The 24,839-nt window shown below is 42.3% G+C and overlaps 1 protein-coding gene across 4 annotated transcripts in view; it reads right to left on the bottom strand.

Moving 5' to 3' along the window:
• The window catches only part of SFMBT2 (Scm-like with four mbt domains 2), a 178,164-nt gene that overhangs the window by 41,924 nt on the left and 111,401 nt on the right, over positions 1-24,839 (bottom strand). For all 4 annotated transcript variants that reach the window (XM_010853150.1, XM_010853147.1, XM_010853148.1 and 1 more), the window contains exons 8-11: positions 24,399-24,491; positions 23,050-23,197; positions 11,475-11,557; positions 6,510-6,636 (exon numbers count right to left, since the gene is read on the bottom strand). In XM_010853150.1, coding sequence (XP_010851452.1) covers positions 6,510-6,636; positions 11,475-11,557; positions 23,050-23,197; positions 24,399-24,491 — 451 coding nt within the window. The remainder of the gene's footprint in view (positions 1-6,509; positions 6,637-11,474; positions 11,558-23,049; positions 23,198-24,398; positions 24,492-24,839) is intronic.

The raw sequence follows: 24,839 nt of genomic DNA, 5'->3' as shown, positions 1-24,839 counted from the left end.
GTGGCAAGAATACACAGAAGAACTGTACAAAAAAGATCTTCACAACCAAGATAATCACGATGGTGTGATCACTCACCTAGAGCCAGACATCCTGAAATGAGAAGTCACGTGGGCCTTAGGAAGCATTGCTACGAACAAAGCTAGTGGAAGTGATGGAATTCCAGTTGAGAAATTTCAAATCCTGAAAGATGATGCTGTGAAAGTGTTGAACTCAATATGCCAGCAAATTTGGAAAACTCAGCAGTGGCCACAGGACTGGAAAAGGTCAGTTTTCATTCCAATCCCAAAGAAGGGCAATGCCAAAGAATGTTCAAACTACCGCACACTTGCATTCATCTCACACACAAGCAAAGTAATGCTCAAAGTTCTCCAAGTCAGGCTTCAACAGTACATGAACCACAAACCTCCAGATGTTCAAGCTGGATTTAGAAAATGCTAAGGAACCAGAGATCAAATTGCCAACATCCACTGGATCATAGAAAAAGCAAGAGAGTTCCAGAAAAACGTCTATTTCTGCTTTATTGATTATGCCGAAGTGTTTGACTGTGTGGATCGATTCCACACACAATTTTCCAAACTGTGGAAAATTCTGAAAGAGATGGGAATACCAGACCACCTGACCTGCCTCCTGAGAAATCTGTATGCAGGTCAAGAAGCAACAGTTAGAACAGGGTGTGGAACAACAGACTGGTTCCAAATTGGAAAAGGAGTTTGTCAAGGCTGTATACTGTCACTCTGTTTTTTTAACTTACATGCAGAGCACATCAGGTGAAATCCTGGGCTCGATGAAGTACAAGCTGGAATCAAGACTGTCAGGAGAAATATCAATAACCTCAGATATGCAGATGACACCACCCTTATGGCAGAAAGCGAAGAACTTAAGAGTCTCTTGATGAAAGTAAAAGAAGACAGTGAAAAAGTGGCTTAAAACTCAACATTCAAAACGCAAAGATCATGGCATCCAGTCCCATAACTTCACGGCAAGTAGATGGGGAAACAGTGGAAACAATGGCTGACTTTATTTTGGGGGGCTCCAAAATCACTGCAGATGGTGACTGCAACCATGAAATTAAAGGATGCTTACTCCTTGGAAGGAAAGTTATGACCAACCTAGACAGCATATTAAAAAGCAGAGACTTTACTTTGCAAACAAAGGTCCACCTAGTCAAAGCTATGGTTTTTCTAGTGGTCATGTATGGATGTGAGAGTTGGACTGTCAAGAAAGCTGAGCGCCAAAGAATTGATGCTTTGAACTGTGGTGTTGGAGAAGACCTTTGAAAGTTCCTTGGACTGCAAGGAGATCTAACTAGTTAATCCTAAAGGAAATCAATCCTGAATATTCTTTGGAAGGCCTGATGCTGAAATTTGGCCACCTGATGTGAAGAAGTAACTCACTGGAAAAGACCCTGATGCTGGGAAAGACTGAAGGCAGGATGAGAAGGGGATGACAGAGGATGAGGTGGTTGGATGGCATCACTGACATGACGGACTTGAGTCTGCCCAAGCTCCAGGAGTTGGTGATGGACAGGGAAGCTGGTGTGCTCCAGTCCATGGGGTCGCAAAGAGTCAGACATGACTGAGGGACTGAACTGAACTGATATATATACACACATACCTATACGTACACACCCATATATATACTTAAATACACACCCATATACATATATATACACGCCCTTATATACAAACATATATATACACAGCCATATATATATGTATATTTACATATACCTATACACACACACATATATATACACACACAAAGACAAATATATACACACATACCCAACCATCTGCTAAAGCAGCCTCTCCCCAAAATGGCTCCAGCAGCCCATATCCCTTCTCAAAGATTTAAAATCCACCCACACTGGTGGGAAACATAATTATCTTCACATTTGCACTTTCCCTCGTCTCATTTTTGCAAGTCTCTGCAAAATACTTATCAACCACCTGACTTGATCATAATAGAGAAAGTCTAAAAGGGCAGTTTTCTTCACCTCTTCTAGACAGAAGAGGTTAACCTAGTCTGAGTTTCTTGGCACATTTGCGGTCTGAGAGGCCCTGACAAACTCCCCATCCAGAGGAATCATCTGGGGAGGGTGAGATGAAATGCAGATTCCCAGACCCTGCTCCCAGGGTCAGAAGGGGTGAGTGGAGCAGCCCTGGGAACTGGCACTTGCCTAGGACTCCTGTGGATTATGAGCGAAGGCGGTTTGCCAGGCACATGGCAAAAACCAACGAAGGAGATTTTGAATTTCAGCTGATGAGTAGAAAATATCTCACTACCTCAACACTCGATTAGCAAAAAGCAGTTCTTAAGGGGTTGCTCATACCTTAAATCGCTTTCTCGCTGAGGGACACAGCTTTTATTTATTCCTCGTATCCATTCGACAAGACTTGAGCAAGCAAAGTGTGCGTGAACTCTCATACAAGTATTGTGCTCTGTGAAAACTGGCAAAGACAGGTTTTGCTTGCACTGGACGTCACCTGTAGAATCAGGGCCATGTCTGGGCCAGGCCCCGCGTGCTCAGCACTGGTCAGTGAGGATATGAGGTTCATGGTAAAGGATGTGGCTTTTCAAAAAGCTCCCATCCAAAGTGATACACAGAGCAGACTGAGGCTGAAATGTTTACAGTATGTTTTTCTAGTGTTGACTGTGGAAAAGTTTTATTCTCTCCAGATTTTGTTTCAGAGGGCAGCAAAGAGAAAAGTCCAGGAGATGCTTGTAGTAACAACCTAAGTTGATGGTTCGAATTAAGCAATCTGGTACTTCTCCACAGACCTGATGACCTCTGGATCATCTTTGTGTCTTTTTGTTCTCTGTATGCTTGTTTTTAACAAACCTGAAGGGAAACCCCCAGGTGACAAACACTGGGTGGGCCACCATTCCCTCCCCATGTTCAAAGTGCAGAAATGTTAACCCAGAACTTTCTTTCACTTCTAACAGGGCTCCCAATTTCAAATCCAGGTTTTGTTGCTCATGTTCTAAAGCTCTCCACAAAAATTCCTGTAGTGGTAACAATGAAGGAGCTAAATAACCCAGTGGAAATGAAGCCTCAGGTCGTGGTACTTTTGTAACATAAAAAGTATTTTCTACCTAAGCGAAAAGGCTGAAACACCTAACTTTTACCCGACAACCAAAAATACGTGGAATACCACACCTCTTTGAAACGGGAGGAAAACAGTGTAATAATGGGAATAAGAAAGACCAAGAAAGGCAATCCAAAGGAGTCAACCTTCTTCAAGAAAATTAACACACTCTGAGAACACCCACACCCTACATGTCCCATGAGAAAATGATGGCAAATAAATACAACGTCACTTGGACAGTGAGATGCGGATGTAACCGCTTGGGAGCTAGTGTGTGGGGCCACGACACAAGAGACATTATAACTGAATGTAACTGAATGCACAGAACATGAACCGCGGTCGTTTAGTCGCTAAGTTGTGTCCCACTCTTTTGCGACCCCATGGACTGCAGCCCGCCAGTGGAATTCTTCAGGCAAGAATACTGGACTGGATTGCCACTTTCTCCTCCAGGGGATCCTTCCACCCAGGGATGGAACCTGAGTCTCCTGCACTGGTAGGTGGATTCTTTACTACTGAGCCACCAGGGAAGCCCAGAACATGAATAACTGCTAAGCCTAGAGATGCTAACTGACAGCAGATATTAACACACGAGAAAGCGTCACAACATCCTCTCCCAAACCCAAAACCCCATCATCAGCAACTGCCCTGGTTCACTGCCGGCAGTTTTTGAAAACTTGACATTCTTCCCAAATATGAACCCCAAATAATATTACACTCATCTCATGTGTTTGACTCTTCTTTTCCTCTTCAACATTAGCTCCTGTAGAGGCACTTAAAGAACTACCTGGCTTTAAGGGAAGTCAAACACTAAACTAAAATGATCATTTCAATTACCCGAACTTCGTCAATTAGCTATGTGTTGAAAATATTTCAAATCAATTTAATACATAAAAATGATAAACTGGTATGAAGTACACAATAAATTGTCACATAAACTGTCTATAATAAGAATCACCATGATCCTAACAATAATTTAACTGCACTAAAGTGAGAAGAGTGAATCTCTAATATTTTGTCTCCAGGACTGAGGAAAGAAAACAATACACACAGAAAAATCTGAGATAATAAGAAATAAAGTGCTATTAAGATTGCTGTCACTTTCAAAGGTCAATATCCAGAGAGGGATAAAAAATCAAAACAAAACCAAAAAATTAAAAAACCCCAAAATTCAAGAAAGATCAAGAGACCGAATGAATTTTAAATTGAATTGATGAGGCGAAGGCATAATTTTGACCAATAACACCAGGTAAACAATATTCAACAGATTTTTTTTTTGTAATATGTAAGGTCTGAAAAAAATGGACAATCAATTTTCCGACGTGCTTCCTAACGCTAACTAATTTTCATTAATCCCAATGAAAGCACTCAGGAAAGTAAGAACAAGAGCTGCCATGAGCTGATTTACATTTCTCTGCTATAAAACCAGAAGTGGATATCCAAAGAAAAAGATCAATAATGAGGAAAGACTGTCAAAATGTTAAATACACACTAGATGCTGCTCATCATTCTTTTTAAGAATTGGGACATTGTAGGGTCTGTTGGATTAAGCAATAAAGATGTTAAGAGGGACAAAACCAAACCACAGGTACATCTTAATGCCTCAGCTAGTTTCTCCATCTATAAAAATCAGGACACTCTTAACTGCTGTCTGTTAGCTGTAAAGCACTCTGCAAGTACAAATTGCTAAATAAATTATGACTGCCAAGGAATTCTAACCATAATGTGCTAAATAATGATGAAGAAACATGGACTTTGAACTTCAGCACTTTTTTTTTTTTTTTCCAAATTAACTGCGCAAACAAGACTAATCTCTCATAGTATTAGGCTTAGTATGGTGTTAGGTAACAAGCTCTAGGGATTCAAAAAATCACTGAAGGGATCTTGTTTTTCCAACAGCTGTTGATTCAACTTTATAGGCAGTAATGAAAATAAGTTTACATCCTACTTCAGTAACTGCTGAAATACCACCATAACACCTGTGTCCACATTTTGGCTAATTCCAACTAGAGGCCATTCTACCCAAAATTCCAGCAGAAGTGTAAAGCTACTAAGCAATCACTTTTTTCAGAATTTCCTTTTATTTTAGATTGACTTTGAAATCCCAAACCATGGTTATGTTTTAAAATATTTTCTGGAAATTAGGATTTTTAGCTAATCTGCCCCTTCCAATCTCTTGGACTATAATATTTATTAGATGATAGGCCTATCAAAGAACACAGTGTTTTTTTAAGACTTGTTTAATGAGGAAAGAGGATAAAGATACTGGCACCAATATTATAACCTTCCAAACTTTCTAGGCCTATGGTGGTTGACCGTGTCATAAAATTTAAAATCTAAACTAGGAAAGCTAACAGGATTGTATGACTCATCTCTAACACCTTTTTTCCCATATACATCTGAAATAACTGCCAAGTGCTAGGAAACTGAAAAACAAACAAAAGACCCAAAGAATTTTAAATCACAGGAAGATGACAAAACCTTAACAATCAAATGCATTTTAATTCCTCCTCACTGTTTTAAGTCCACAAGCTAATCAAACTTCTGCTTATGAAGTGTATTGTTCTGTGAATTATCTGGATGATTATAAATAAAATGAAGCTATGAAGAACAGTTTAAACCAGGGGCCCCTAACCCCTGGGATGATCTGCAGTCAAGCCAATACAGTAATAGAAATAAAGTGCGCAATAAGTGTAAGGCACCTGCATCATCCTGCAACCATTACTCCCCCAGTCCATGGAAAAACCGTCCTCCATGAAACCGGTCCCTTGTGCCAAAAAGACTGGGGACTGCTGGTTTAAACACCACTAAACAAACAGGTCTGCTGCTGCTGCTGCTAAGTCGCTTCAGTCGTGTCCGACTCTGTGCGACCCCATGGACTGCAGCCTACCAGGCTCCTCCGTCCATGGGATTTTCCAGGCAAGAGTACTGGAGTGGGGTGCCATTGCCTTCTCCAACAGGTTTACATTCTGTTTATTATATATTTGGGGAGATAGTCATGTCCAGTTACTATTTTAAGGAAAACCTAAACATCTGTGAAAGAAACCAAAGTAAAGGGTATGATTCACATTAAAACGCAAATATATAATTCTGTCCTGTTAACAACCAAGACCTCAAATACCAGTTTTAGTGACTCATATTAATTTAATTTTGACATTAGCTTGTATAATCAGAGATGTAAAAAGACCACTGTGTTCCAAACATAATTTCACACCAGCATCTCATTTCATGAAACTATTAGTCAAGACGAGAGCCTCTGAATGAATTTACCTTTGATTCGTTTCACTTATTTAAGAATGCTGAATAATTAAGACAGCTGAAACACGAGGAAAGCAAAGCAGGCACACTGGGCAGTGCTGCAGCCGTCGGCCCCGCCCGCTCCCGGGGGACCCCGGATTCAGAACCATCAGGACTGCGAGTACCTTCCAGGCGGAGCCACATCAGCCTCCCCTTCACAGCTATGACGGAGGCCACACAGAGCTCGCCCGGGTTCCTGGGGTTCACGGCTTCAAGCTTCATGTTCTTCGTGAATCCCCGACTGAACGATGTCTGGAAGAGAAAGAGAACGGACACTGAGCCAGCAGATGCCACAACGAGAAAATGCTCAGCGAGAGCAGAGCCAGCTGGCGCAGCAGAAATGCACACACATGCACACGCAATCAAGTGCACACGCATATATGTGCACATGCATGCAAGTGCACAGATCGTACTAAGAGAGGTGAGTTCACACGCTTATTTCCCCATCACCCATGAGGAAAGAACCACACATGCTTCATTTGTGTCCCAGAAAAGAGACCTCTGCTTGGCTCACAGCAGGTGCCTAATAATTTCTCATTTTCCAGCTCTGTGTGCATCCCTCCGACCCCAGGATCACTGTGATGCCAATCACTTCTCTTCCCTGTGCTCCTCACTCATATCACACCGGGTACATTTCAGGGTGAAAGGAGGCCGCAATCTCCACCCGGCATCACCTCCTTCAGCACAACGTCTGTCCTCCAGTTTGTTTTTGTTGTTGTTTTTATTTTTTAACTAATTATTTACTTTACTTTGCAATACTGTATTGGTTTTGCCATTCGTTGACTTGAATCCGCCATGAGTGTACATGTGTTCCCCATCCTGAACCCCCCTCCCACCTGCCTACCCATCCCACCCCTCTAACTGCAGGTCTGCTGGTGCTGGCCTCCCAGTTTCCTTTTATCTGAAATGGTCCTTATTTTCCCTTTGATCCTTTTGTTTATTTTTATTTACTTTTGAAATTCACTTTTAAAAATACACATAGAGGGAAATCCATTCTTTTCAGTGTGATGTCCTAGGAAGGCAGGACTATCAGATGGACGCATGCAATCATGCAGCCATAATCGCAGTCAAGACACAGAACAGGGCCGTCACCTGCAAAGAGGCCTGGCACTGGGACTCTGGCGATCAATCCCTCCAGGACCCCCAACTCCTGGACCACTGGATCTATTTTCTGTTACTGTAATTCCACTTTTCCTCTAACACCATCTAGGGAGACTACTGTGCTAGGGAGCCTTGCGAGTCTGGCCTTTTTCACTAAGCAAAGTGTTATTTGAGAATCAGTCATGCTGCCACAGGACTGGCACCTCATTCTACTTCATGCTGACTGGTATCTACAGAAGAACCACGGTTTGTCTATCCAGCTACCAGCTGGAGGGCAGCTGAGCGGTTTCCAGGCTTTGGTAGTTGTGAACAAAGCCACGATGAACATTTAAGGACAAGTTTTTGTGTGAATCTAAGTTCACTAATATGCTCAGGCTGCCATAGCAAATACCACAGGCTGGGAAACTCAAACAAGAGAAATATTGACTCATGGTTCTAGAAGCTAGAAATCCAAGATTAAGTCGTCAGCAAGATGAATTTCTTCTGAGGCCTCGCCATCTTCTCCATGTCTTCACACCGTCTTCCTGCCATGCGTGGGGTCTGTGTCCTCATCTCCTTTTCTTATAAGGACACACATCATGGTGGATAAAGGCCCATCCACAAGACCTCACATTACCTAGTTACTTCCCTAAGTACTCTAACTCCGAGTAGTCAACATTTCGAGGTGCTGAGAATTAGGACTGTAACACATGAATTCTGTGGGGACAAAATTCAGTCTCTAACACTAAGGTCTCATGTCTCTAGGGAAAGAAGGATTGCAGGGCCATAAGATAAATGCAAAAGTCTGTTAAAAAAAAAAAATGGGATGACCACTCCTGCACACCTTTCTTCCGGGCACCCGCCTCCCTCCAGAATCTGCCTGCTTATGTTCATTCTCCACAACTCTCAGGTGCCTGTTTTGGTATTCCATCCAGAATTTACAGTTGCTGTCTGCAGGAGGATCAAGTCAGTACGAGCTTACTCAGCCAATGCTTGAAGCAACACTCCCTCCTAATATTTCAAAATAAATATGAAACTTTCCCCAAATTACCCACTACTTACAAGTTTTTTATCTGAAGTTACAATATTGTATAAAGACATCTAATTTGAAATACATAAACTGAGATAAACAGGTTCCTGTAAGTAAGAGAGATTACATCTTGATGTGACTTGTAGAAGGAAAACAAGGTAATTCATATTTCCATTTTTTTTTTTTAAATGGACGTTAAGTCGAAAATGCAATTAAATCTTTATGTTACCAGAACTAAATTATCCAATGTGTGTGTTAAGAAACCCATTTGCTCCTTTCCTTTATGTTTCTCTGGAAATGAAGAAATCCTAGGTTGGCTGTTTTTCTGCAAGTCATCCTGCCAGGTTCATGACTATTAGGTATTAAGCTTCTTTTTGATGACATGACCTGATAGGCTGCCTGAAAAGTCTCTAAGTCAGTTAAAATGCATTTTATCCTACTTAATAAGGGAAAGCTACAACCGTATAACCGACTTCATTTTAGCTCACTGTAGGAGGGTAATTTATAAAGGACCAATAGCAAAACTGTTACCTGTGACTTTATTCTACTAAGTATTTGGCTGTGTCGATCCATCTCAGAACCATCTCGGATTTTCAAACATCCCCAGGGCAATATCCTCCACACACCCACTTCCGCATTACCCCTCCTCTAGTACACACAAGATGTGGAATTAAAAAGTGAATTCACAATAAGCATGCCATTCAAGAGCATGTGTAGCCTGCTAACATCGTCCAGCAAGGTCCCAATAATGCAACGCACGTGCCACCAGGCAGATACCCACGCTGTCGATTAAATAAACAGACAACCAGACACAAAGTTGGGGGGGGGCACCTTGATAACAAGTGCATTCCTAATTAAAACGCCAGTGTTTTCATTAATACAGATCTCATCTTGGTATGCTGAATCCTGAAACCTCAGAGGCCACCTGGGGACACAGCTCCTAACTGCCCATAAAGATCCATTTGAACAACGGCTGGCAGAGGGCAGATAAAAAGATGCCTTGAGGGAAGCATGTTGGCCTGGAAGAAATAACTTGCCGAATCCAAAATGAGACAGGGACATGAAGGTTTTCTTTCCACGGCTAAAAAGTTGGGGAAGGACGATCTTCCGTCTGGAAGAAAGCATGGCCTCAGAAGGGTCGGAGGATGTGATGAAGAGTTTCCACAATTAAATGAAAGGCAATGAGGCCAGTAGATTCCATGACTAGTGATATCAACACAGCACAGAGTCCAGTAAGACTCCAATGGACTTAACACGCCTTCAGGGCTGACCAGCTGCTGTCCTCTGCTGGCTGGTCGCACAGCTGTCTCCACACCCACCCCCCCACACACATACACACACACCATACAGCTCTGTCAATGCCGTGAAAGGCAACGTCAGCCGGTAGGAGTTCACCGGATCACGTATGGAGCCCTGATTTCCAGCCCTGCCACAGATGTGTTTCGGTATTTATGAGCACAAGCTGACCTCGTCATCAACCTACTTAATTTTCCCAAATCTGATTCTGATTTATGCTCAGTATTGAGCCTCTCTCTATTAAGCCAGCTCTTCCCAACAGAAAGGGCTGCCAACCGAGTCCCTGGAGGATGAATTATCCTGAGGCAGCAATGAATCAGCAGCTCTAGGAGCACGTGCTGGAAAACACGGCTTCAGTGTGGGAGCGTGACACTCTGCAGTAGGCACAGTCCCCAGTGGGAGGGCCAAGTCTTCGTTCTTAGCATAAAAAATGAACTTTCATAACTAAATGCATGTTCAACTTATGAGGCTAAACCTTTGTGTCTCATTCTCAAGATGGAGATGATTCACATCCCTTTTCAGTTTCTATGTTTCAATGAATACTTTATAAACTATGTTGTACAAGAAACTCCTATAACTAAGCAAGTACACATGTTTGAACACACATACAGTTACTTCATGTGTCACTGTGCCAAAAAGGTCTATTTGAATAGGTAGTTTAAAGTAAGCACAGCAGAAAAGTGTTGGATTTAGTATCTTATTACTTTAATCCAATAAAGAAATTTAGGAACATAATTTAACATTATTTCTCTGGGGCAGAGAATCTCCTACTCCATGAACTTATCAATATTATACTCCATGGACTTCCCTGGCAGTCCAGTGGTTAAGACACCACACTCCCAATGCAGGGGGCACAGGTTCGATTCCTGAGCTGGGAACTACAATCCCACATGCCACACTCTGTTGTTGGTTAGGTGCTCAGTCGTGGCTGACTCCTTTGCAACCCCATGGACTGTAGTCTGCCAGGCTCCTCCGTCCATGGGATTTCCCAGGCAGGAATACTGGAATGGGTTGCCAGTTCCTTCTCCAGGGGATCACCCCAACTTAGGGACTGAAGCCACATCTCCTGCATTGGCAAGTAGATGCTTTACCACTGAGCCATAAGGGAAGCCACAGTTAACAGCCCTGGTGGCTGGCTGTGCACCAAAATCTGTCCTCCTCCTGCCAGCGTCCAGGCTCAAGATGGGGGAGCAGTCGCCTGACCAGGGCACACTTCCCACTCTCGTGGCATCATGCCACCGAGTGACTACTTCTCCACAATGGAAGGTGACAGAAGTAATACGTAATGTGCACCAGTATCAAACTCAGCGTCTAGAACCAAGGTTCTCCTCTCCCGGCTCTCCCTTTCCTGTCTGCTCACTAGACTCAGATGGCCAAGCCAAGCACAAGCCTAGCCCAAGGCTCAGCACAAGGAGAACCATCTGCTGATTGGTAACAACCTGGACCATCCACCAGGGAGAGAGAAACTTAACGACACGTTTCGTCTCCAGTCTGCTACAACAGCCCAGCATCACCCCAACCGATACAGCGGGGAAAAAACCAACACGAAGTTTAGGATCCTGCGGTGCAGGGTGGCACTCTAAGCCCACCACGGTCAATAAACAGGAAGCAACTTACACAGCGTGTGCAACTCAAGGTGGGTAACATACATGAGAAAACGAGCAGCACGCAGCAGGCATCTTACGTTTCTGAAGCAGAAGGGAGGTGCCTCCTCGGTCCCGTGCTGTTTGTGATAGTCTGCCCAGTCGAAGTCCTGGCCGGAGTAACCTGCGTGACAAAACACAGATCCAACCCGTCAACTGCGCCCCGTCTCAGACCAAAGAAGAGCGTTGCAGGGCGTTAGGGTTAAGGTACAAAGCGGGGCAACTTTAGCTGCGCTCAAAAGGTGAGGCCCTTTCTCAAGTGTGACAACACGTCGTATCTTATGAGGGTTGAATGAAACACTGTACAAAGTGTAAAGCTCCAAATACAGGTAAGGTACACCCCATCACCATAATTCAGGGCCTGAAATCAGATGAAGGAGGGTATCTGCCCACATCATCACAGGCCGAGAGGGAGATCTGCTTTGGGGAGAGCAGATGAGAGTGTCACACAAAACACACACGCACGAGGCACTGTGCAAGAACACAGGAACGTGCCTTCATATCAGCTCTGAGCTCCCATGAGCTCACATCGCGACATCTTCAGGGAAACTGCGAGATTCTATCAGAAAACACCGCTAGAGAAGAATAACCTTTAAGGAGCAGCAGAAGGTAAGACAAACAGCAAAAGATTAAGTTGAGATTGTACCAAGAAAGCCTCCACAGATCTGGACAGGGGGAGGAATATTCATCAATTCCCTTCGAATTGATGAAAAAGGAAGGAAAATGAAGACCCGAGAAGATGGGCCTCTCTGGGGGAAGTTTTGTGGGCACATCTGAGATGCTGAGGAGTTTGAGAACCAACTATTCATATGTACTAAATTTAATGTGTTTCTTTATTCATTTCATCGAGGGGTGGGGAGAGCTACATAATTATACAATATATATATAGATCCATCATGACCACCAGGACAAGACATGTGAGAAGTTTAAAATGTAAAACAAGAAATGTTGAGTGTATGACTGAACCTAGGGAGGAAAATATCTCTTAATGTGAGTGTCATCTGCGTTTCCTATAAACACAGGAAGACAACTGGAAAAAAAAATACAGAACCAATCAGGATTAACTGAAAGTGTGCAAATGTCCCTATAACCATCATTTTCAGTTCTCTCTTCACTGGTCCAAGTATATACAAAATAAATCCGTAAGGGATTTCTTAAGTATATTCTTAACCCAAGCCCCCCGATTTCTTTGCCCTGTATCATCATAAATTCTGCACCTGCAAATTCACTTCACATGGGGAATTCTGTTACTAAATCCCACAGCTGCAGAGACTACAGAAATTCCCACACTGAAGAAACTCAAGATACTGTTTGCTTCCAACTTACATGCATACAAAAGAGTATACTTTTCATTAAGTAAGCTGCAGCTACTCAATTCTTTTAAAGATGAGGGTGAGGGTTAACCAAGAAGGCAGCCATCTCCCTGGTCTGGGGACTGACCCTTGACCCTCCCCTGCCCGCCATCAGTGGCAGAGCCTCTCCCCACCCACCTTGCTCCTGAGATGTCTCTACAATGAGTGACAGTTCCTCAAGCAAGAAGATGAGACGTCTCAGAGTCCTAAGATGCTGGGAACTCTGCAGCTAGTTATGAAGATGCTCCGCACGTTCTTCCACGTGCCCTTCCCCGCCAGAGCTGCCCCTCCAGCCAGAGGGCTCTGGCACTAGAGGTTTCTGGAAGCATCCAAATGAACTTTCTTCTGACTATTCATAAACAAAACGAAATGCGTCTTAAGTAAGGTACTGCCCAGTTTCTTTACCATCAAGGTAATCTTCCACTTCGAGTACTTTCTCTGGGACTGTTTTGGATCAAATCCTTGCATGAATATATAAGAATGGAAGAATTTACTAAAAGACGCCTAAAAGCCAGTGAGAAGTCACTAAAAGCTGGTGAGACATCCCCTCGCTGAACAAAAAGTACTGAACCAGGAAGGAGAACTAGATTAAGACCCAGTTCTAATGGGACTGGAATGAACCAAGGTCAGAGTAAATTAAGTCTTCTGTACCTGACTTTCCCTACCTGCTAACCCACAAAAGGAAGAAACGATCGTCAAAGTCTCCTCAGGTGGTGGTTTAGTGGTTAAGTCGAGTCCAACTCTTGCGACCCCATGGACTGCAGCCCGCCAGTCACCCCCACCCACTGGATTTTCCCAAGAATGCTGGAGTGGGTTGCCATTTCTTTCTCCAGGGGATCTTCTGAACCCAGGGACTGAGCCCGCACCTTCTGCACTGCACGTGGATTCTTTACCGACTGAGCCACCAGAGAAACCCTAAGTCTCCTCTAGCTGTAGCATTAACTGCCTCAGAGCCACTATTACTACTTATGACTGCCACTTAGGATACTCTCCCTTCCCTCTGTGGTGAATTTCCATCTCTTCTCCTAGAGAAAAGTGCAACGGGTTAAAGAGAGGTTACACAGCAAGACATTCCCCAGAAGAGCTCGCAGCCGAACAGCTGGAGACAAGCTGAGCCCTGCCACAGAAGGGCCCTGCTTGTTCAGGGCCAGGGTGGACTGGCTGTGTTAAAATCAAGATCTCCTTTCGTTCCATTTCTCTTCCCTGGACCTCTGCTGCACTCTGGGTTAGTTTGTGAGCAAAGGAAAATCTCATCAAGATCGTGGGGTAAAGGGAGAAGGGAGAAATGAGGGGAAAAAAACTATTATAAATGAATAGCAAACCATTTTCTGAAATAACATCAAATTTAGGTATTCTGTTTGGTTAGCATCTTGTTCAGATAAAACTTTACAACTTAACAGATCACCTCTACTCCTCGTACAGACACTTTTACCTGGGTGTTCGATTACATTCATAACCACCAACTTCTAATGGATTTCAATCCTCTCCATAAACGCTGGACTCAAGGTTTCTTGGACCTGCAATCAGTCCTTCTATACCCAGTTGCCAAGACTGTGGGGAACGATTTTTATTCTACTAATTTCAGGATATATCCAAGTTTTGCTGGGTACCCGAGCAATAAGCCGTTATCCTGCCCCCAGAACTCCTTTCCTTGAACATTTGAACAGCTTCAACTTCTCCTCCTTCTCTTAAGAGACCTTCATTCACTGTCTCACTTGAAATTCTTCTCCTTTGGACTGATAATGAGCTCGCTTTGTAAGGCATTTTTGTGACAGCTCAGAAAATAACTGCTACATTAAAAAACAAACTGCTGTGGCTTGTATAATAGAGACAACAGGGGTCAATTATACTCATTAATCAACAAAGACAGAACAAGAAGTACTAAGGCTTAACCGCAGCCAGGAAAGCATGTTTTAAACCCAGGAGGGAGGAAAATAGCAGAGAGGAAAAGAAAATAAAAGGAAATCAAAACCCCCTGGGCTATTAAATTTTGCAATAAGCTCCCATCAGAGACTGTTGAACCTCCACCACTAGGGTTATTTAAGCTTTAATTAGTGTTTATTCTGTATGAAGTTCCAACTGTTACAGGTCCAGAAGGAAACGGGTCGATGACCCATTTCCTTATGATACAAATTAATTGACATAAAACAGCTCCACTTGCTAACATTTACTACTGGCTGTGCAAGTGGACAATTCTTCTGAAATAGAACTTAGCAGTAAAAACATCCATGAACGTTGACACAACAATTTCATTTCTGGGAATGTAGCCCATAAAAACAAACCCCCTCAAACTTATAAAATGTGATTCATGAAGATGCAATGGAATTATTAGTGATAATTCTGAGGATAAAAAAATACTTTTATATCCGAAAATAGAAAATGATATGAAACTTAGCTGAGTCCGTGGAAATTCATGCAGGCATGAAAACTGAATCTAGTTTATTTAAAAAAAAAAAAAACTCATGAAAAAATGATTATTGTGGGTTTAGATGAAAAGACTGCTGTAACCATATACAGAATTATCAAACTGACATTAAAATATGCAAAGAAAAGGACTAGAGGAAATGTAAGAAAAACTTACTAGGAAATATCAAAATCATTATCTGAGTGGTAGGACTTCTGGATACTTTTTCTTTTACCTCTTTGCGTTTTCTAAATTTTCACTCATGTTCATGAATTATTTCAATAATAAAAACATGTTGAAGGCACAGCATCTTTGCTATCAAAGCACCAACCAATTCAGTAATACAATGTGTCAGCCTTCCACTTCTCCTTTACTAACAGAATCTGGACTGTATCCAATTACAAGAGAAAGTTACCTCTCTCACCACCGCAGGAAGTGAACCGTGACAACCCTGAGGCAATCATGGCTCTTCTATCCCTTGCCAGTGACTTGGGATGGGGGGGAAGGCCAAGGCTTTAAAAAAAGATTTCTCTCTCTCAAAAAAAATTTTTAAAAGGGACCACAGGGGTAAAAGCTCCTATTCTGTGTTCTTTTTTAAAAAAGAGCAATCCCTGCCTTTGAAATCCACCACCTCCCTCCATATTTTTAGTTGACATTCATTTTCACAACCTTTCAAGCTGCCAATCTTGAAAATTTACACATTCATTTCCAATTGAATTAATCTGCTTTTACATTCATGGAATAGCGCAGAAAAAGAAAAAAGAAAAACAAAGAAAGATGGGGGAGGGAAACAAGTAAGTCCAGTTAGTATAAACACCAGCCTTATCCAAAGTCCTTATCTTTTAGAATAAATGTTGAGAAGTATTTAATGCATGGAAGGTCACAGTGTGACATGCACACTCCTAAGTCGGGAGTCAGGCTCAAAGTGTTATTCTGATTCATAAACAATGTTAGGAGATATAGATATGTCCCCAGGATGGAGTCTGATATCGTATAAACGTCAACTGTCAAAGGCGAAACTAGCTTAAGAATCTTAAAGAACAAAGTAAATTCAGGGATAAGTGAGCAAGAGGGATGCTTAGCTTGCAACAATCAGGAATGTTTTCAGATGTTAAAAATCCACCCAAAGAGTGGGGAGACCTGATGGCAACCGGGATGAGCACGGTCATGATGGTATCTAGTCAGATCTTGAGAATATGGACTGGATTCACGACAGATCACATGGGGGTGTGAAATAGAAGAGTCAAGGTTGACTGGGTCTCCAAAAATATCTACACTGCTCTATTTCATTGTTTAAAAAGCTGAATCAAATATGGAAAAATGGTAGCCCTCTTTTCAATCAAAGTGGGAGGTCCATGAATGTGTTTATTATTGTCTGCCCCCACTGAAATGTCTGAAATAGGAGACGACAGTCAATGTCTGAGGAAAAGAGAATACCAATTGGGGTTCATCACCGTGTATCTTAATAATCATTGAAAAATACCTCTATTTCTTAAACTGTGTTCTGTGTCTACTAAGATGGCCAAATAGGAGAGATGAAATGCAAAGATAATTGATTTACTTTAGCTTTTGCTTGCACATTTTACAGCAGAAATATACAGGCTTCACATGCTCTGCAAAGATCCCCTGGGGGGTGTGATTCTGTGCCTAACCTTGGATGTTATGCACCAAGGAGGTTAATGAAATGATTTAAACACAGCAAGTCACGGTTGATAACCTATATGCATTTTTGCCTTCTTGATTTATTTATTTGTTTGATCCCCTTTCAAAGTGGCTATGACACTGAATCTCTTTGTTGGGCTGCAACGAATGCAGTAAAATTGCCAAGATTCTGTCCTTTGCTTACCAAGAAAGCACCTGCTCAAATGGAGCCAACACTAAAAAATTTCGATCCATTCTAGCTTAGACTATTTATATCTGGAATCTGGCGACAGATTTTTTTAAATAGGAATGGAGTCAAAATAATGTGAGTAGGGACGTATGTTGTCTGCACATCTCCTGTGTCACCAGGTGTCTTGTTTCATCAGCTGTTTCACACTGGGGAATGAGTGCATTACTCTGTTTTGGGATTAGACCTGTTGTAATTCAAGGCAGTGTTTATGGTTCTACCAGAAATCTAAACAATGTAATGCTTTCCATTACAAGAAAACATATGAACTCGTTTTCAATGTGTATTATAAATCTTGGGTTTCCATGGTAAAGAATCAGCGGTAAAGAATCTGCCTGCCAATGCAGGAGATGGGAGTTCGATCCCTGGGTCAGGAAGATCCCCTGGAGAAGGAAATGGCAACCCACTCCACTATTCTTGCCCGGGAAATCCCATGGACAGAGGAGCCTGGCGGGCTGCTACAGCCCACGGGGTTGCAAAAGAGCAACTAAACACGACAACAAAAATAACAAATCCTACACACTCTCAGAATTCAAGTTAAAAACGACAAACTTTCATACATTATTAAAGCAAATAAGGGTGCTGGAAAGCATCCGACAGCATGATTGCCAGATCAGATGCTGATGTATAAGGCACGTAGCAAGTTATCTCAAGCAACCATAAAACCACCACTACCGAGACCACCAGCATCTCTCAATTTTAATTCACTTTAATTAAAAAAATAAAAATACTTTACTACATATATGACACATGTAAATACATAGTCAATATGGTGTCCCCAAGCGGTTAAGTGTTAGTCACTCAGTCGTGTCCAACTCTTTGCAACCCCATGGACTGTAGCCTTCCAGGCTCCTCTGTCCATGGAAGCCCCAAGTGGTAAGGAAGTTCAATAATTAAAGCTGCATCTTTGTTATAACTGCAAACATTTGGAACTTTATTCCCTAGAGCTTAAATTCTCCAAATGCTTTGACACAAAAGACCATTCCAGTCAGGGGAAAGTCATGGTCCACTGACATGGCTCAGCCCTGCATAAGGCCACCAAAATGCCCTCAAATTACTGAGGAGGGCGGATTTTACAAAGTATCAGGGAGAGAAAACAGCAATAAAGGGTGGTTATACAGAAAACACAGTCAACTTGGGATCTTAAGATGGGGTTTTATGTCAATTCAGCCCCAAGACTTAAAAAAAACTTAAAAAACCATTTAACACAACTAAACTTCAATTTCCCCACATATATAATGATTGGAGGTGATGAGATAATCTCTAATACCACTTTCAGTTATAAAAACCCTTTTATAATAATATGTGATCATTTTGAATAAATAAAACATTCATGTACAGCAAATAGAAAATAAAAAAATAAAAAGACTTAAAAACTATTCTGTTAAAAGTCTGGTTCCTAGCTGCCCTGGTCGCCACCTCCATACCCTACGCTCCCAAATACAAGTCATCATTTTCATTAATTTCTTACGTAATCTTCCAGACTCTCTTTACAAGAATATGTGCAAACATAAATACACATCCTGGGACTTCCCTGGTGATCCAGTGGTTAAGAATCCACCTTCTAATGCAGGCAAATGTGGGCTCAACTATGATCTCGCATGCCACAGAGCAACTAGACCCATGCTACACGACCAGAGGAAAACCTGCTCACTGCAACCAAGACCCAATGCAGCAATACATAAAGAAACATTAAAATATATACCCTTACTAGCCTCTTTTCTAGCAAAAAAGGCATGGTACTATAACCCATTGATCAGCCCACTCACAGCACACCCTGTAGAGCATCTCATGTCAATACGAAGAGATCTGCCTCATTCTTTTCAACAGCTGTACAGTTTTCACTACATAAACATCCAAAATCGAGTTAACCAACCCCACACAGAGAGTCACTTGGATTTTCCCAAGTCTTTTGCTATTACACATCATGCTGCAAAAATAACCAAACTTTTATGCATATTATCAGTACATTATAAGTTTAGGAGAAATTCCCAGAAGTGGAAATGCTAAGTCAACAGCTAAATGCATCTGTAATTTTGGTAAAACTTCCCAAACTGTCTTGCATACAGTTGGCACCTACCTGCATTCCTGCCAGCAAGTCTGAGAGAACCCGTCCCTCCATACTCCATCAAAACAGACCCACTTCTTCCTTTCTCTTTTGGATATCCACCTCATCTGAGAAATCGTGCCATCTCAGTATGACTTTACTGGGCATTTCTCTTCTTATGATGAGTTCACGTAAAAGGCATGATTCTATGATCATTAAGTATCTACTCGTATTTATAAACCTATGTAAGTTTTTGCTTTTCTTCTCACTGGATTATATGTAACAGCTCTACCATCTCAAGACAACAGTCCTACAGCCAAAAGACAACGCGTAAAGATTACCTCAGATATGCAGATGACATCACCCTTATGGCAGAAAGTGAAGAGGAGCTAAAAAGCCTCTCGATGAAAGTGAAAGAGGAAAGTGAAAAAGTTGGCTTAAAGCTCAACATTCAGAAAACTAAGATCATGGCATCTGGTCCCATCACTTCATGGCAAATAGATGGGGAAACAGTGGAAACAGTGTCAGACTTTATTTTTCTGGGTTCTAAAATCACTACAGATGGTGATTGCAGCCATGAAATTAAAAGACACTTACTCCTTGGAAGAAAAGCTATGACAAACCTAGACAGCCTAACAAAAAGCAGAAACATTACTTTGTCAGCAAAGGTCCATTTAGTCAAAGCTATGGTTTTTCCAGTGGTCATGTATGGATGTGAGAGTTGGACTGTGAAGAAAGCTGAGTGCCAAGGAATCGATGCTTTTGAACTGTGGTGTTGGAGAAGACTCTTGAGAGTCCCTTGGATAGCAAGGAAATCCAACCAGTCCATCCTAAAGGAAATCAGTCCTGGGTATTCATTGGAAGGACTGATGCTAAAGCTGAAACTCCAATACTTTGGCCACCTCATGTGAAGAGTTGACTCATTGGAAAAGACCCTGATGCTGGGAAGGATTGGGGGCAGGAGGAGAAGGGGACGACAGAGGATGAGATGGCTGGATGGCATCACCGACTCGATGGGTATGAGTTTGGGTGAACTCCGGGAGTTGATGATGACAGGGAGGCCTGGTGTGCTGCGATTCATGGGGTTGCAAAGAGTCGGACATGACTGACCAACTCAACAGAACTGAACTAAAAGATTACTGATGGATCACTTCTTGCTTTAAGGGTTTAAAAAATGATTATCACTGAGATTTTCTCATTGGAAGATACTAATCACCATTACTCAGAATTTTACAAATGATACATAATACCAACATTCCTCCTAGAAAAGATATGCTTCAATTTCAACAGTGGAAGGAACAGTCTGGAAGACTACATGAAGACAATTTCATTTTACCGAATATCACAAATACTTAGGTGACAGAGAAGTGATAATTATGGCTGAAGGGTAGGTATAAAAAGCTTAAGATATAAAAAATATTTAATATTATAAAAAAATTTGTACCATCATTTCACTGCACATTTAAGAGTTCAACCATATTAATATAAAACAATTTTCTTAATATCATAAAATGAAATTATCAAAATAGGCACATCCATTTTACTAGTCAAGCTCCAAGCTATGTGAATAATCTCTTTTCGGAAACATATTTAAAAATTCTCAAGACCCTGGTAAATGTTAAACCTCTACCATCCAACAAACATCCAAAATGCAGATATAAATGTTTTTCCTATTTTTTTAAACTATGTGAGGAAATACCCAACTCATTTTTTTTTTTTTAATTCTTAAATAGATCCTATTTTTCTAGGAACAAACTCAAAATTTGTCAAGTCGAACCAAGCAACATTTCAATGACAAGAGACTCATCTGCACACACACACTTTGATTAGAAGTTGGGAAGAAACAAAGACGGCCAGAGGGCTTTCCAGCTCTACAACTGGCCAGCTGCTGACATTTCACAGAAGGAAAAGACTTCTCTTGCCTGAACCAGCAGATGGTTCATAACACAGAACTTGGGCTTCCCAGGTAGGACTAGTGGTAAAGAACCCGCCCGCCAACGCAGAAGACATAAGAGATGCAGGTTCGATCCCTGAGTCAGGAAGATCCCCTGGAGGAAGACATGGCAACGCACTCCAGTATCCTTGCCTAGAAAATCCCCATGGAGAGAGGAACCTGGTGGGCTGCAGTGCATAGGGTAGCAAAGTCAGACACGACTGAAGCAACTTAGCATGCACGCAAACAGCATAGAACTTGTACTGTCACGTAAAGAATTATAAGAACACTGGGTTTGTATCACGTCTTTGATTCTATACAGCAGAGGTTCCCAACCTTTTTGGCAACGGGCTGGTTTCATGGAAGACAATTTTTCCATGAACCAGGGGTAGGGGAATGGTTTCTGGATGACTCAAGTAAATTACATTTATTGTGCACTTTATTTCTATTATTATTACATCAGCTCCACCTCAGATCATCAGGCATCAGATCCCCGCGGTCAGGGATCCCTGCTATAGAGTATCTGTGGGGTACCAGGGGTGCCCCCATTTACGAGTCTTGAAAACTGAGGCACACTGATTTGCAGAGTCATCCACAGGCACCTAAATGGACACAAAAACAGAGGGCACGTGATCCTAATCTTCACCACCAACAACTGAGCAAAGAGTCAGGAGCCCGACCGCCTGTCCTGTTACTAAGCGTGGGTCCTGGGCAGGTTACATAAACTCCTGGAACTAAGTCTCCTTGTAGGGAAATCCTCATTTTGAGGACTCAGTGAATTTGGCACTGGAAACAGGGGAAGCAGTGTTTTGGAGAAACATTATAATCAGGCTGAATTCCATTACTGCAGAAGTTTAATGAGAAGAAGCAAGGGCCGAGATGGAAACAATTCAAAAGCATCTCTTCCGTGGGGCTGACACTGGAGGATGAGTTAGGATAAAAGCCCAGCAAAGTATAGTCATTCCACAGTAAGTGCGGTGCAACACAACTGATGTCCATATAACCCAATCTCCGGAGATCTGAAGAGATGAGCACAAAAGTCCTGTTTTATTTGAGATTATCTGTCAAAATCTCTGCGGAACTTTAGCTCTTTATTCTTGTTTTTTTCTCTTCCTTCATTCCCTTTCTTTTCCTATCCATCTTCTCACCTTTCATCTCTCTGCATCTTCCCTGGATAAACTGAGAACTACAAGGACAGGAAATCACATCTGTAAAGTACAGCACGGTACTCACTGATACTATGGTTTATGGATCTCAATTTAAGAGGACTGGAACGCAACCTGGTTCCCAACTTAATTACTGTCATGTCTTATGGAAACAAAGTGCTGAAAATCTGAGAGCAACTGGGCTCTGGGGGAAAGTCAACTTATTGGAAATACCGTTTTAAAGAAATGTTTCATTAGCAGGTTGCTGCCTTTTTAAAGCCACAGCTCAGACACGTTCAAGTTTTTAATCCCAATCACTTGGCAATTCTGTACCCTCTCAACACACAGCAGAAACACAGCTGCCAATCATACAATAACAGAAGGGTAGCAATGTTTCACAGAGGAGCCCAGGGCCACATACCTCCCCAGGGGATGGAGCTGTGTGTGTGTACACATGTGGGTGCTAAGTCACTTCAGCCGTGTCCAACTCTGTGTGACCCCATCGATTGTAGCCCATCAGGCTCCTCTGTCCATGGGATTCTTCAAGAAAGAGTACTCTGGAGTGGGTTGCCACGTACTCCTCCAGAGCATCTTCCCGACCCGGGTATCAAACCTGCATCTTCTGTGTCCTGCGTTGGGAGGTGGGTTCTTTACCGCTAGCACTGCCTGGGAAGCCCCAGGAGCTGTAACAGACCCTACGTCAAGCTAACCAAGAAGCACACTGTAACCCACTGCATCTGAAACATTTATGGCATAAACAACTCCACATCAACAAAGGCATCACGTTGGTGACAATACGAGTCCTCCTGCACCACCCAAACGCTGTCAATTTTCACAAAACACAAACCTTTGGGAGGGGTGAGATTGACTCCGTTTTTAAGGCACCACTGTACTGGTAAAATCCCCAAAGAGTCCGCATGGCACAACATCGAGAGTTTACTAGGCTCTGGTCTGAGGTCATCAATAGTCACTTGAAAAAAATGATTGTTAAAAACCTGAAAGAAAAGACAACAGCACCCAGGGTTAATTCCTTGAGATGAACAAATAATGCTCTGAAGGAAGACTGGCACAGCTTTCATATGAAGTAAATGTATTTCACCCCAATGGTCGCAGCAATAACTGCCGTTTCAGTATATATTCTTAAAGTGGTCCCATCATGAAAAAGTTTAAGTTGATCATTTCAGTCATACTAATGGAACTAAAACGCATGTTGGCTAGAATCTAAATGTGCTGGATTCTTCCACCATTTATAAAATGATATAAATAGTGGATAAGCTCAGTCCCTCAGTCATGTCTGACTTGTGACATCATCGACTGCAGCCCGCCAGGCTCCTCTGTCCATGGAATTTCCTGGGCAAGAACACTGGAGTGGGTTGACATTTCTTCCTCCAATAAATAGTATGTGTGTGTGTGTGTATGTATGTATGTATACATGTGTGTGTGTATTTAAAGTAGAAACACATACTTTAGATGTTACGATAGGTGAGTTCACTGAGACTTCTTTGATGGGGAAGGGAAGTTATAATCTTAAAAGACTATCAGTTCGTTAATAAAAATGTCTTTACATGAAATGGTACTTTCATTTTAAATCTGCGAATTGTAGATATATGACTTTTCCTTTAATCAGTGAAAGCAGATGAGAGAAAGGAAGCGAAGTGTTCTCTGCCCCCTCACTCCAGAAATAGGACTTTGCTTATCACCATTTTCAAGTATTTTCAAAACAGATCACATGGGCTATAATCAGTGTAGCAGGAGGAGCCCAATTATTAGTACAAAGACTATGTATGCAAACTTACCAGCAGTTCTTTTCATGAGCACACACAAATGGTAAGCTCAGTGTCATGTGGCTAATAAGAGAAGGTGGCACATATTCAGTGGCTGAGTTCACTGCTATAAACTCAGTTTCTCGTCGGCATCTCCTCCAAGTCACTGTAGGACACAAGTGTCTGCATTCTGTACTATCAGAGGACAAGTGATGTTCACCCACCCGTTACAAGAGGAGGCACCTGATCAAACTCGCTCCATGATGTAAGTGACCAAGACGGGAGCTTAAGACAGGGCTGGGCTGCAGAGGAAGCCCTCTTTCCTGGGTTTACTTGGCATCGAGCCTATTCCCTCGGGTTGGCTTGGAATAGAAAGACTTACGATGCGATCCACTCCAGAGGTGGAGGTCAGGAGCAGGGGATGGATGCTCACCTTGGTCACGGATGCAGGGCAAATGTGACTCATGTTCACGGTCTCTAGCTTCATCCCAACTGTGAAGAAATGGCTTCTCAAATCTGCATGGTCCTGCAAGGAAAAGACTGAAACTGTTAAAAAGACCTTGTATTGTAAATTAACTCAGTAACTGTCCGGATGCTTCCTTTGAATGTTTTAGTGGGCGACCTACAACAGACTGAAATAATTAACCCTCTCCAGCCTCTAATTATGGAAAGATACCATGTGTTTAGGGCTTCCCTGGTGGCTCAGACGGTAAAGAATCCGCCTGCAATGTATGAGACCTGCGTTTGATCCCTGAGTTGGGAAGATCCCCTGGAAAAGGGAGTGGCAACCCACTCCAGTATTCTTGCCTGGAGAACTCCATGGACAGAGGAGCCTGGAGGGCTACAGTCCATGCGGTTGCAAAGAGTCGGACGT

This window comes from Bison bison, unplaced genomic scaffold, assembly GCF_000754665.1.
Source record: "Bison bison bison isolate TAMUID 2011002044 unplaced genomic scaffold, Bison_UMD1.0 scf7180017864323, whole genome shotgun sequence".
In the NCBI taxonomy this organism is placed as follows: Eukaryota; Metazoa; Chordata; class Mammalia; order Artiodactyla; family Bovidae; genus Bison; species Bison bison.
This window is presented reverse-complemented; position numbering and strand designations above follow the sequence as displayed.